Source organism: Chinchilla lanigera, unplaced genomic scaffold (genome assembly GCF_000276665.1).
Source record: "Chinchilla lanigera isolate Chin_1 unplaced genomic scaffold, ChiLan1.0 scaffold00056, whole genome shotgun sequence".
NCBI classification, from domain to species: domain Eukaryota; kingdom Metazoa; phylum Chordata; class Mammalia; order Rodentia; family Chinchillidae; genus Chinchilla; species Chinchilla lanigera.
In genome coordinates this window covers 8,331,266-8,344,375 of record NW_004955457.1, presented here as the reverse complement: position 1 = coordinate 8,344,375, position 13,110 = coordinate 8,331,266, and the positions used below count along the sequence as shown (strand labels likewise).

Below are 13,110 nucleotides of genomic sequence, written 5' to 3'. Positions count from 1 at the left end.
GTTCATTTCAGTTGTCCATTTTTTATTGGGTCTTTTATTTTGAGGGGCCTATTTTTTTTGAGCTCTTTATGTATTCTAGACATTAGTCTTTTGTCCAAGGTGTAACTGGTGAAATTTTTTTCCCATTCTGTAAGTTGTCTCTTCACTTTGTTGGTTGTTTCCTTTGTCACGCAGAAGCTTTTTAATTTGATATAATTCTACTTGCTGATTTTTTATGTCATTTATTGTACAATTGGAGTTCTTTTCAGAAAGTCCTTGCCTACACCTATGACTTCAAAAGTTTTACTCAGTTTATCCTTCAGCAAGATAGGCATTTCTGTTTTAATATTTAGGTCTTTGATCACTTCTCTTCCTTTGCTTTTGTCAAATAATCATTTTTCATTGAGAAAATTGGGGCTATCGGTTACCACCTCTGCCAACTCCTGATTTACTGCTACCCATCATGCTGTGCTTAGTTTCAGAAGGCCAACCAGACTCTGTTCTCTAAGATGCCAATTCCTCCTCATTCTCTTACCCTCACTACTTCTGCTTCCTCTAAGCTTATTGCTCATCTTTCTTTCAGGATCTTGAACCTCTCCCTCTCTCTTGGTTTCTTCTCTCCAGGCTATAAACATAACCAAGACCCAGCCCCTCCCCATCCCAGTATTTCCCCCTTGTCTTATCAAAACTGTGTAGAAAATGCTCCACAAGTGCTCCCTTCATTTCCTTACTCTTCATTTCCATTTCAACCCCTACTTCTCCCCAGTGTTCAAAGGAAATTACTTTTAATAAGCTCTTCTAGTTTTGTAGATCCAGGGGGAAATTCTTCTTAATTTTTTGACATCCTTTATTGAATGTGTCATGTGGCTGATTTCTTTCCTATCTGTGAAAAGTTCTATCTCACTGACTCCCAAGGTACCTCAATTTCTTGGTTTTTATTTCTGTTCCTTAATCACTTATGTGTTGGCTTTTCTCAAGCTCTACCCTACTTACCCCTTTCCACAATTTCTGATATTGCAAATGATACCCTACATGTTGATAAAAATCCTAAACCCAGATTTCTTCCTTAACCTAGTGTCTCAAATGTTTTATCTCCAGTTTTCACCCCTCCTTGCCTACATAGTATCTCCATTTCGATGCCACTCTTCTCTCACTTAATATGTGCAAAACCAAAATCTTGATTTTCCCTTCCCAGACTTGTTCTGCAGGCAACTTTACCTCTCAGCTGATGGTAATTCCACACCTCAGTGACTTAGCTTCCATACTTGATGTCATTTTTAATATCTCTCTTTCTCTTGCACCCTATAATCCTGTTCTTTGTGCCATCAAAATATATTAAGGATCTGATCAGTTTCACAGTCTCCCTTGGTTCATTCTCATCCATCTCTATCCCCATGGCCATACACTGTGCTAAAATGCTCCATTCTTCTGACAACCTTCTCCAAAAGACTGTGAGTTCCTTGAAGTTGAGGAGACAAGCCCAAGACCTCTGCCTTATCTTTTCCCGTACTCCAGGGGTAAATGGAAGCAGGCATCCACCAGCCTGATCAGTGATGGAGAAACTGAGGTATATTCCATCCAATTTCAGAGCTTGGAGCCCTCAGCCTAACCTTTCAGAGCCCCTTGGTATTACTTGAGGAGGGGCTTGACTTTCTGGGGTGTCAGTAAACCTCACTGTAAAGTCCCTGCCCCTCTGGAAGGTAACCATGGAGATTATTAGGCTGCCACAAAAACCTTCAGTTAATGGAGGCTACATTTCCTTCAGGATGCATGGGGAGGGGGATGTAGAAGGTGAAGGACAAACCTGGCAACACTTGAGAAGCAAAGGCTTTTTTGCTTGAGGCTCCTTGGTTGAGTGTGTTTTCTTTAAAATGGGCACTGATATTTAACTGGGACTAAGGTGTATTCTCACTATGAGGTGAGAATCAAGAGGATGCCAGATGTTTCCTTTTCTTGGAAAGTAGGACTCTCACTGTACAAGCAGGAGCAGAAAGTTGAGAAAACCATGCCAGCAACAACCTAGGCTGGACCTACTGAGTCTACTGGCCTCAGTTGGGGAGGAGGTCCCCGCTGCACCAATCCCTTCTTCTTCACCCCAGGCGTGTTTTTTCTCCACCCCGTCGGGGCCTTCAGTCAGGCAAGAGAAATTTACTTCCAGAATAACCCAGGAATCACGTTAGATCTCCAGAGCCCTTGCTGGAAGCTGGGAAGACTCCCATGTCCTTTTTCTGACCCCATGGTTTCAAGACCTTTTCTCCTGTCCCTTTTATGCTCAGTTGAGGCACACAGCGAGCCGGGCTCTGGGGCCTTTGCTCTCCTCCAGATGGACGAAGTGCCGGGCCCCAACTTTCCAGTTCCCGCCCGCAGCATTATGTGTCAGAGGTAGGCTGTGGTCACCAAAGCGCACCAAGGCTCACTCCTTGCGCGGGAAGAGGGTGGGAGTGGGTCAGAGTCAGGGAGGGTTTGGGTGACCAAGCCTGCTTGCTTCCTGAAAAGAGCCCCCGGGGCAGGAAGGGAAGAGCAGCGTGCAGGAGATGGACTTGGAGGCGAGGGGTGGTGGCAGTTTCCAGTCGCTTTGACGTAAACTTGAAGATAAGCAGAGTGCTCCCACTGCTTAAGAGGGGCGGTGGCATTCTGGAGTCGGACGCTGGGGACAGTCGCTCGCCAGCGGAGCATCGGAGCGCATTCTCTCCCCGCGCTTGAGGCACTACGAGAGGGAAAGACCGGTGAGTGCGAGGGGCGTCTAGTGGGCAACCCTGCGGGTAAGGTGAGCAGCCCAAGGGCGGGTCCCTGCAGCTTCGCAGGGAGGGAGAGGCGGGGAAAGCAGGTGCGGACAGAACGCACCTGATACAGCGCAAGGCTCATAACGGGGCTCTCAGAGGAGCCCAGCGAGAAAGAACTCAGAGAAACACTTCTGAAGTTTGGGAGAATCCCTCCCTAAAAGAATCTAAAGAATAAATGTGAGCCCTGTGGCCTGAGGAGCCCCGGACAGCGCCAACTTCAGAACCGTGGACAGCGCCCGCCCTTTGTGTTCTGGACGGTTCGCCCTGTTTAGATCTCTTACAGCAAGGCAGTCTTTGGGGATCTCAACTTTGATATGTTAGTTCTGAAAAGAGTACGATAAATGTTTTTTCTCCAACTAGAACTGAAATGCACACGATATAAAATATAGTATAGAACACTCTTATGGAATAATTTATATCTCAAACATGCCCTTTAAAAATAGGAATGTGTATGTTCACAGAGTTTCTGAAATATTTGTTTGATGTTGTCTCAGTATATCCTGCCGCTGTGCAGAAGAGGAAAATTCTATTTATGGTGTTGTCCTTAGATATTCTGATATAGACATATTCCATAAGTGTTCCCATGAAACAGCTCTTTCTTGCCTTTATGATACTCACATTTGAAAGCTCAGGAAACATAAACTGGAAGTGAGCTCTGTGTTCCCTTTCTGTTTCTTCTTTATGATGAAATTTCTGAGTGTGACACACATTTTGTACAGTCTGTAAAGGGTCAGATAAGCTTTTTTTCTGGGAAAAATTTAACTTTCCTCAAGGGCAGAATTTCCTCATTGAACTTTGTCAGAAGTGGTAACAAAAGAATCTTTTTTAAGTGATATGAGGATTCTCTGATTTTATGTGCACTTCTCTGCAGTAGACACTGAGAGCTGGGAAAGTTGAATTCTTAAGAGGCAAATGATTTTCGTTAAAGTCCTTGAGGTTCATAGAAAGAAGAAAAAAATTAGAAAATGTTATTTTTATTACACTTATATCAAAATAGAGGAAGATTTTAGATGTTTGTAAAACTTTTGTTGACTCTACTGTAATGGATTGAATATGTATTTTCCAGATCCAAAATATATTTACCCAAAATTTTAGTACCTATCTTGTATTTATCTTTTATAATATTTTATAATATTTATGTCTTTTTAAAAAATTAAAAGCCTCTGTAAATAGGGAAAGCATACAGGGTTAAAAAATGTTCAAGTTTTTAATTTTATGTTGAATTTTGATTAGGATGGTTAGATTTAAGATTCTTTTAAAACTATTCTTTTGTGCCAGGGAAAAAAGGTTTCAGTTATTAGCCTTGCAAATGAACAAACTACAGAATAATTCTTAGGCTAAATGTCTTGACTTTACACTACTTGGCCTGACAATGAATCAGTTTAGATAAAATTAGGCTTCTGGTATGAGAAGGAAGATAATCTCTTTCCTTTTTAGTGACCATGGTGTGCTTTCTATGCCTGGGGTAAGTTTCTTCAGGGGGTACTTATTTTCTTTCTCGGTGGAATGTAACGAAGGACTGATATATTTCCATCCTGTGAAGTTTCAGGGCCATGGATGATCCTGGAAAGAGAAGAGGGATCCATTGCCCCTGGAGCCTCACCTGCTCCCTGCTCATTTTGGGAATGTGCTGTGTGTCTCCTTTTTCCTGTCACAGCCAGACAGACCTGCTGACTCCTGACCAAACCGATCCTCAGTGCTGGGAATCCTCCTCAATACTCCTCTTGGAAATGCAAAAGCCTCGCATTTCCAACACTGTTTCAGGCTTCTGGGATTTTATGATTTACCTGAAGTCATCTGAAAACTTGAAGCATGGGGCCCTGTTTTGGGATCTTGCTCAGCTCTTCTGGGACATCTATGTGGACTGTGTCCTCTCAAGGAACCACGGCTTGGGAAGAAGGCAACTGACAGGAGAGGGAGACAAAATCTCAGCAGCTCAGCCACAGCATGCAGGGAGTAAACAAGGTGGTCAATCCACATTCCCATGTCTTTGAAAGGGTCAGTCATGTGCACATGTGCTGGGTGAGAGGAAAAGGGACATAGCTTCAGGGAAATCAAGTATCTCATAGACTCTTCTCAAAGGAGGAACCTAAGAACACACAAGTGATAGTAAAGGTAGATAGTGTATCATAGTATCTATTGAAATATTTGCATTTTATAGTAGCTGTTTATAGCAATATATTGTTCTCACCTTCATACTTCATGTGAATAGCAGCAAAGTCAGGAATAAAAGGGAAAGAATGATTCTCAAATGCAATGTAAAGTTATAAAGGTATTCTCCTAATCAACACACTTTTTCATTATGAGATTGAATATTGGCAGTCATAACTTGGCATTTACCTGATGTGGAGTTGGGAGGACTTGAACAAAAGCCTGGGGAATATTTGCAGCATACAAAAAGTATCTTTAAGTTGAAAAAGCGTTGCTTTTGTACAAGTGGGAGGTCTGTGAAAGGTGCTCAGTCGACGAAGTAAAGAGTGAAAAGATTTGCTGGCATCATCTTCTCTAGTTGTTCCTTTTTGAAGTAATTAACTTTGAGCAACTAAATTTTAGTCATAAAATTTACAGATTTTCACTGAAGTAAATACATAATCAAATAGTATTCTCTGGGGATATAAAAGAAATATTCCTTATAAAATTAGACTGCATGCTAGCCAATCCTTGTAGGTAAGCAGAGATTCTTGAGCTCTATTCATAATTCTTAAATCCTTTTTGGGTGTCATTTCAACCAATGAGCTTTCAAACCTTGCAGCAAGAGTTATTTAGGTGGCAGGAACTCTTCAGAATTATTTACATACCACTGGAAAATGCGGACATAACTAATTTTTACGTATTCCTGTAACTGCTGTATTACAATAGCAATTAACACGAGTAGTTCTAGCAGGTCCTTTCTTCATATTGTGCAGCATTTATACACAAGGGATGATTGAAAAGCACAGTGAACTTAAATTCTTAAAACACTATTACAGTAAAGGTGCATTGCCATTAATTTCCTTCCAAAAATACTTCCCCTTCCTTTGAACAGACGTAGGCCATCATTCTTGCCATTTTATGAAGCAGTTTTGGAAGTTTTCTTTAAGGAATGTTTTCACGAGGTGTGATTAAAAAATACAGTGAGTGCGGCTGCCGACTGTCATCCAAAGGAAAGGCAAGCTTTTGAAAACTCTGTGGTGTTTCCTCATCCACCTTATTCATTGGATCTGCAACTTATGGCTCCTTCCCAAAGTCAAAATGACTATAAAGGATCAACACTGAATTGAAGCAGGACCTCACGGTAACTAAGACAGCTCAGTTACAGATGCAAAAAGGCAGGACTTTCAGGGCTGCTTCAGAAGGTGCAAGAATGACTGGACAAGTGTGTTTTAAGCAACAGGGAGGATTTTGTGGCAATGATTAATGGCAATGTTTCTTTTATTGTAATTTTAAAAAATTTAAAAACACAATAGCTTTAGGTCACAACTTGGACATATAGTTCCCTTCAACCTCAGCAACTAAATATCCTCATGATTTGCTGGCCTACAAAACTAGATAATTCACTGCTACTATCTATAGGTAAATTTATTATATTGGTAGGTATAACTGTAATATACACTGATTTTATTTTTAGAGAAAATTCTATCTCAATAGCTTTAGTACGAAGGAGAAATACAGAATGAATTTCTTTTTTTTTTTTTTTTTTTTTTTTTGGTTTTTCTCCGGTACTGGGAACCGAACTCACGACCTTGCGCTTGCCAGGCAGGCGCTTTTTGCTGCTGAGCTAAATCCCCAGCCCCCAGAATGAATTTCTTTACATGTTAATTACCAATATTTTAGAAACAGTTTGAACAGAAATCTGGGCACCAGCGTTAGTAAAGAACATATACTTTCTTCTGTAAAAATGATTGTGCTCTGTAGGGCTATTTCTTCCATTCTTGACACATTTAGCTGTTGTACTCAGATCGTCACCATGTTGTTTCATCTTGCACTCTCTTTGAGTAACTCAGAAAAATGTCTACAGAATGAGTGAAAATTATTATTTGTGTTCAGCTGAGCACGAGAACAATACATATAACATTTGTGTCCAACACAGCTTCAGTTTTGGAAGCCACTTCCTTCAGCTCACTACAGATTTGCCATTTTCTCAGCCAGTCCCAAACTTTAGTGAGAGTTGCTTTGTGAGTACCTAAGTAGTAGAAGTGAACATTTCACTTCCTTGAAGTTATTTTAAAGCTTAGCTCAAACAATGGTTTGCAGATCAGGAAATAAGACTTCTCATTTAGTTGGTATCATCACAAAGAGTTTCTTGGGTCAAGAAGATGGATGTCTGAATATTAACTAGCTAGAGAACATTGAGATTTCCCCTCAAGAGGCTCAGTTAAATCTCTAGTGGCTGTACTGGGCTCTAGATGTACCAGTATGGTGCATTGATAAGTTTTTCTTTTGCTCTGAGAGGTAATATGCTACCAGATTGGGATAAAAGTGAGGGTCAAGAGGTATTTATCTCTATAATTCCTGGGGAGAAATTGTATCATCAGGACAGAAAGGAAGAAAAACTAAAATAAGTGTCCATATAATATAGAAAAACATTCTTGTTATTTTATTGTCTTTAAATTTAATATTTTAAATTTACTTACAAAATCTTACTATGAGTCATCCCTTGCTAAAACACATAACTTATGTAGTTTTGCATGTGACTATAATGTGTTTGAATACACATCAACAAATATGAGAACAAGAGATATCAAATAGTAGCACAATCTTGAGCAAATTAATTTGTATATTTAGTTTTCAGTTTCTTCATCTGGAAGAAAAGACTATGAAAGAAATTAGATGACCTACAAAGTCTCTTCAAATGGCTATGTTTCTGTAAGAAGAGAAATGTATGAGAGGTACTTAATTCTGCAAGAGCTTTCCCCCAAAGATAGCTGAGTGATAACTTGGACATCATGGTTATTTTACAATGAAAAGCAGCAACAAAGCCAGTTAGGAAATGAAAATTCCCAGCATTCTAAGGGCTGGAGATGATATTATGAGGAAAAAAACCACTCTAAATATTATTATTTAGTCTAGAAAGCCATTCACTTATAGCCTTCTAACTGAATATTAAAGTATTTGGAGGAAGGTATAAAGACAAAGTTCCCATACTTAGTCACTAAATTCTGATGTGTGTGTGTGCGTGTGTGTGTGTGTGTGTGTGTGTGGGTGAGAGAGAGAGAGGCAGACAGACAGACAAAGAAAAACCACAGAGTTCAGAGTATAAGAGCGTAGGTTAACTTGTAGGGTAGTAGAGGTTTCAATGCAAATGAAGTGATTTTAAAGTACAACATGTTCGTGTAAAAAATAATGGCTTCTTTGCTTTGACACTAAGAAGGACAGAAAACTTTGCCTCACTGGGCCTGGCAGTTTGTATGTTCTGGAAAAATTGTGAGCCTTTTCTCTGTGATGAGAAAATTATGATCTAGATTTATAATCTGATGATGTTTGCAGCTGGTATCTAACTAGTTGGCAAATGTTCATAGTGATTATTTTTTAATAAGTTGACTCACAAATGTTTAATTTTCTGCTTTATTTATTCGATATATTTCCTAAGCAAAATGATACAGCAATTACCCATCTAGAAATTTGTGTAAGGAAACATTTCGAGGTACACCCAATGAAGACTATAAGACAGTTCATTGTAATATCATTTATAGTAATATAAAACCTATAAGTAATCTAAATGCTCCACAGTAAGTACTGTTTAAATAAATCATGTATGAAGTATGTGTATAAAGTTAAAGTTATCTCTGATGTATTATATTGTGGGTGTTTGGAAATATTTCCTTATATTTCTGTATTATGAATAATGTGACAACCATTTGGACTTTTAAAATAAGAAATATTTTAATGCAATTGGCAAAGAAATATTTCTTATAATTTATGCAACTGACATTACATAAATTAGATTGAATAAGATACAAAACTTTTTGTGGATATAAATTCACATACATAACCCTAAAATATATTTATAGAATTTCAATAGTAGAGTGGTAGAAACAGCAATTTTTCTTTTTAAAAAATTTACTGATTACTCTGAAAATTACTATTAATCTAAAAATAATTTAATAACCTTATGAAGTTCCTTTTCTCTACTTTCAGGTGCATATTCTCAGCTCCTAAGAACCCCTTTCCTAAAGAAGAAGGAGTTAATTGAAGATCTGATAAGCATGCATGTACGCAGGAGTGGGTCTAGGTTTCTTGGAAAAGTGAACCTGGAAATAAAGAGAAAATTAATTTAACCTCTGCACTAACTCATACTTTGGAATTAAATATATGCATATAATATTATAGACACAAAAGTATTTTTTTCTTAACTATTGATATGTATTTGTTTTAGATGGTGGAAATGTCTACAGAAAAAATATTAAGTCAAGATCTCAAAGAATGCTGATATAAAGCTTCATTCTTTTAGGCATGTTTCTTCCAAAGGTGACTAGTGCTAGACCATCCCACTATCTCAATAATTTAAGTAACTTCCAAAGATGACTTGGGGATTAGAAGACTCCCAACTTTGGATATTCATCTGACAATTTATTTGGGAACCTTGACATGATTAATGAACCAGATGGCCATATATTTAATGCATTTAAAAATGCTGCATGAATTCCAAGCTATTAACTACTGGACTGCTTATGCAAGAGCATGTAAGGGGGCTAAATGTATTGTTACTGACAAGCTGTGATACTAAATCTTGTTTGAGGGAATATTTTGGAATACTGAATGAAGCAACAAATAAAACAAAACAACAACCTGGGGAATAAGACATTTATTTAAAGGAAATAAAATTAATAAAAGTTTCAGACCTCAATGTTATTGGAGTTTCTTTATTTCAATACTTAATGCTACTTCTAATGATGTCCAAACTCTAATAAAGTAGCATAAATATAAACTGTCTCCCAATCACACATTTGTTGCTTGCTTAAATATTAAAACTCTATAATATAATAGTTATCCTTTGCATTGAAAAACAAAATAAGATTAAAATAAACAACATTATAAGAGAAGAACTTATAAATACTTTTTCCTGAAAATGACCAGACCTGAATGAGACTCATAGCAGTGATGTTTAATTAACAAATTTATTGGAGCTCCAGATACGATGTTATCCTTATTTTCTAATGATTCCCATGTCTCTAATCATTCTCTTAAAACCAGTGATTGACAGCCAGTTTGGACTTCAGATATGTTAGCAATTCTCTTGCCTCTTACAGGTTCAAATAAAAAAGCCTCAGTAGATGTTTCACTGAAGGACTGGGGTCCCCCTGAAGCTAGAAATCTTATCGAAAGTGTTATTATAAGACAGCTTCATTGGAGGATTAACCAAATCCTTACAATGGGTGCAGAAAGCCTGGGAGAAAGAGCTGCGGGAGGAGACCTAGCCTCATGTTTTGGTTCACTGTGTGAATACGAACATTGAAACAGTTGCCATCCTTTGGCTACATTTTCTACATAAGCTCATGGTTCCTCTCGCATGCAATTTCCCCTAATATCTTTCCTCACATCCCTCAAAATCATCTGGGAAACTCATTACCTCTCATACATCATTGAGGAGGCACCATGCTTGGGAAATGGAGGCTGCTCTTGGCTCCTCTGAAGGAGTTAGCAGCGTTTCTGCCAAGGGTTGGGTCATAAATATAATCAGCTCTGCTTTGTGGGCTTCTGTCTCTGCTGCAACTTATTCATCTGCTTTGGTAGAACAAAATAAATTACAACAACATATACATCCAAGGACATGGTTGGGTTTCAATAAAACTTCATGAATGTTCAATTTTGAATCGATATAATTTTCAGGTGTCACAGAATATCTTTTCTGACCATTAAAAAATGTAACAAGCACTCTTAACTCATGCCTACTGTAAGAACAAGCAGGGGGAAGATTTGGCTTGAAGAATAAGGCTTGAAGACCCATGATGTAGGCCATGCTTATCAAAGTTATGGAACACCCTGGCATAAAGGAAGGAGAGTGAATTTTCAATGAGAAAACCATAATGAAACTTTATGACAGGTGGGAAAGCAATTTTAAAATATCAGGATGAGAATAAGCAGATTGATCTATCCAACAGGATACTATTTCACTGTATAAACACCATTAGGAGTTATAGATTATTTAAATAAAATTCAACAAGTCAAAATAGTGAAATCAACAATATTACTGATAAAAATTACAAAGCAGTGGTTTGAATACAGGCTCCAGACCTAGGTTCCAATCCCAACTTTAAGTTCCAGCTGCAGGATTCGAAATAAGTTGCTACACTTCTCTGTGCCTCACTTTTCTTATAAAATGAGAAACCTACTTCCTAGCTCTGTTGTGAGGATTGACTGAGTTAGTACACATAAGGTGCTTAAAGCTAAAAGTTCTAATAGCCAAAACCTGTGAGCTATGACTTTGAACATCAGTTGAGTGTCTATAACCTGATCCAACATACAGAGAAAGGACGTCCAGAGGTGTATTGGTGAAATTCATCAGATGTGAAGTTTTAGAGAGAAATACAGACACAATTTTAAAATTTTTTGAGATACTTATTAAAAGAGAGAATACATATAGGAACTTTGTACACCCTTTATCCAATTTCCCATAACAAAAGCATTCTAGATAACTATAACACAAAACCACACTGAGCAAACTGGCATTGGTGCAATCCAAATTTCACCAGTTCTACATACACTCTTTGTACAAGCATGTGTATATATGTGTGTGTGTGTGTGTGTGTGTGTGTGTGTGTGTGTGTGCGTGTGTGTACATATGTTTAGGTGTATTTAGTTCTTTGCCAAGCCTGTTCTGTAGCCACAGCATCCAGATATAAAATTAGGCTGTCAACTCAGTAATTTAAATGATACCCAAAGAAGAAGACTTGCATTCATGTGGATCACACATTTGAATGTTACTACCAAAATGTTCAAAGTGAGTGTAAGGTTCCCCTGATGGAAACGAACTACCCAGAATGGACTGTGTGTCTCCCCTCCCCTTCACCCTTCAGGCTGCACTCTGAACTAAAGAACTAAGGTAAGTAAAGAATTTAAAAAAAAAAAAAAAACAAAACTTCATAATTCACACCAACTATTGAGAGAGAGAGGTAGGATGCTTCATTCTCTTAATTCAGATTCTGAAAGAGCATTTATCACCATATGAAGGGGCTTTCAGCCTGGACTCCTTTTCACTTCATGCTGGGCAAGGTGATTTGATCCACAAGGGCAGAGAAAGCCCTGCACACCCGCTCAGCTCCACCATACAGATCCACGTTCACTGAGGACTGGGGACCTGCAATCAGCAAACAGAAGACCATTTCAGAGAAGAGCACTTGTAGGCTCTCAGGTTGATCTGGACAAAGATGTTGCACAAAGAACCCTTCTTTCCTCAATTCCCAAGAATAATGTCCTTTCTCTAAGCTAGTTGGTAAGATAAGTTGGCTAGGATCTACCACAATCATTATTACTGTTACAGGTTAGCTCTAAAATGTGCTCCAAAAGCCTCCTGTGTGTGAAAGAAGACTGGATCATGCAGGTACTAGACACATCAGTTCATAGCTGATTGAGCTGTTAGGAGGTTATCCTGGTGGAAGAGGAAAATTGCTAGGCATGTGACCAGAAGAGTGTATTCTTCTTGTCCCTAGCTCCTCTCTTCTCCCTTGCTTTCTGGGTGCTGTGGCCTAAGCAGCTATCCTCAGCCAGGCTGTTCTACCCTGTCATTTCTGCTTTGGAGCCAGCCAATCATGAACTAAACCCACTGGAAACTGTGAGTCAAGATAACCCCCTTCTTTAACTTGTGTGTGTTGGGTATTTTGTTCCAGCAGGGAAGTGACTAGTACAATTCCTAATCCAATCTGTTTGTAGGTTCTTAAGGTACCTTTTCCCTGTGGCTCCTAACTCAAAACTAAGGCTCTAGAAAGCCCATGCCAGAACAGTGTCTTTCAAACTCTGGTGTACATGAGAATCACCCAGAAAGCATTAAAACAGATTGTCAGGCCCATACCTTCAGGGTTGTGATTCATTCTATCTGGGTCAAATCTGGGAACAAGTTCCTAGGTGATACTTATGCAACCTAGGAATCATACTTTGAGAACTACTGCTACTTCATTAATGGTTTAAGTGGTTCTCTGTGATTTCTTGTGGTAGGGAGTGTGCCGTAAAAAGATCTACAATTTTGCAGTTACCAACCAAAAATTTGATGTACATGATCTTTAATCTAAGAGTTCTGTTTTAAGAAATTTGTCCTACTTCCACACAAGCACAAAGACAGACATAAGGATATTTACCAGAGCCTTTTTGTGACAATAAAAAACTGGAAGCAACTTAGTTATATATTGTTAATAATAGTACCTACGTTTATACC

General features: G+C 38.5%; 2 protein-coding genes across 2 annotated transcripts in view; one reads left to right on the top strand and one right to left on the bottom strand.

Moving 5' to 3' along the window:
• The first annotated feature begins 4,315 nt into the window (after nucleotides 1-4,315).
• Nucleotides 4,316-9,019, top strand: LOC106149909. The gene is made up of 2 exons (XM_013520663.1): nucleotides 4,316-4,727; nucleotides 8,880-9,019. Exons 1-2 carry the CDS (start codon nucleotides 4,316-4,318, stop codon nucleotides 9,017-9,019), a joined length of 552 nt encoding a protein of 183 aa, XP_013376117.1.
• Nucleotides 9,020-11,877: 2,858 nt separating this feature from the next.
• Dytn (dystrotelin) overlaps nucleotides 11,878-13,110 on the bottom strand; it is a 62,539-nt gene continuing 61,306 nt past the window's right edge. The window contains 2 exon segments of the mRNA XM_013520662.1: nucleotides 11,878-11,940; nucleotides 11,942-12,039. Of these exon segments, the coding sequence (XP_013376116.1) occupies nucleotides 11,878-11,940; nucleotides 11,942-12,039 (161 nt within the window).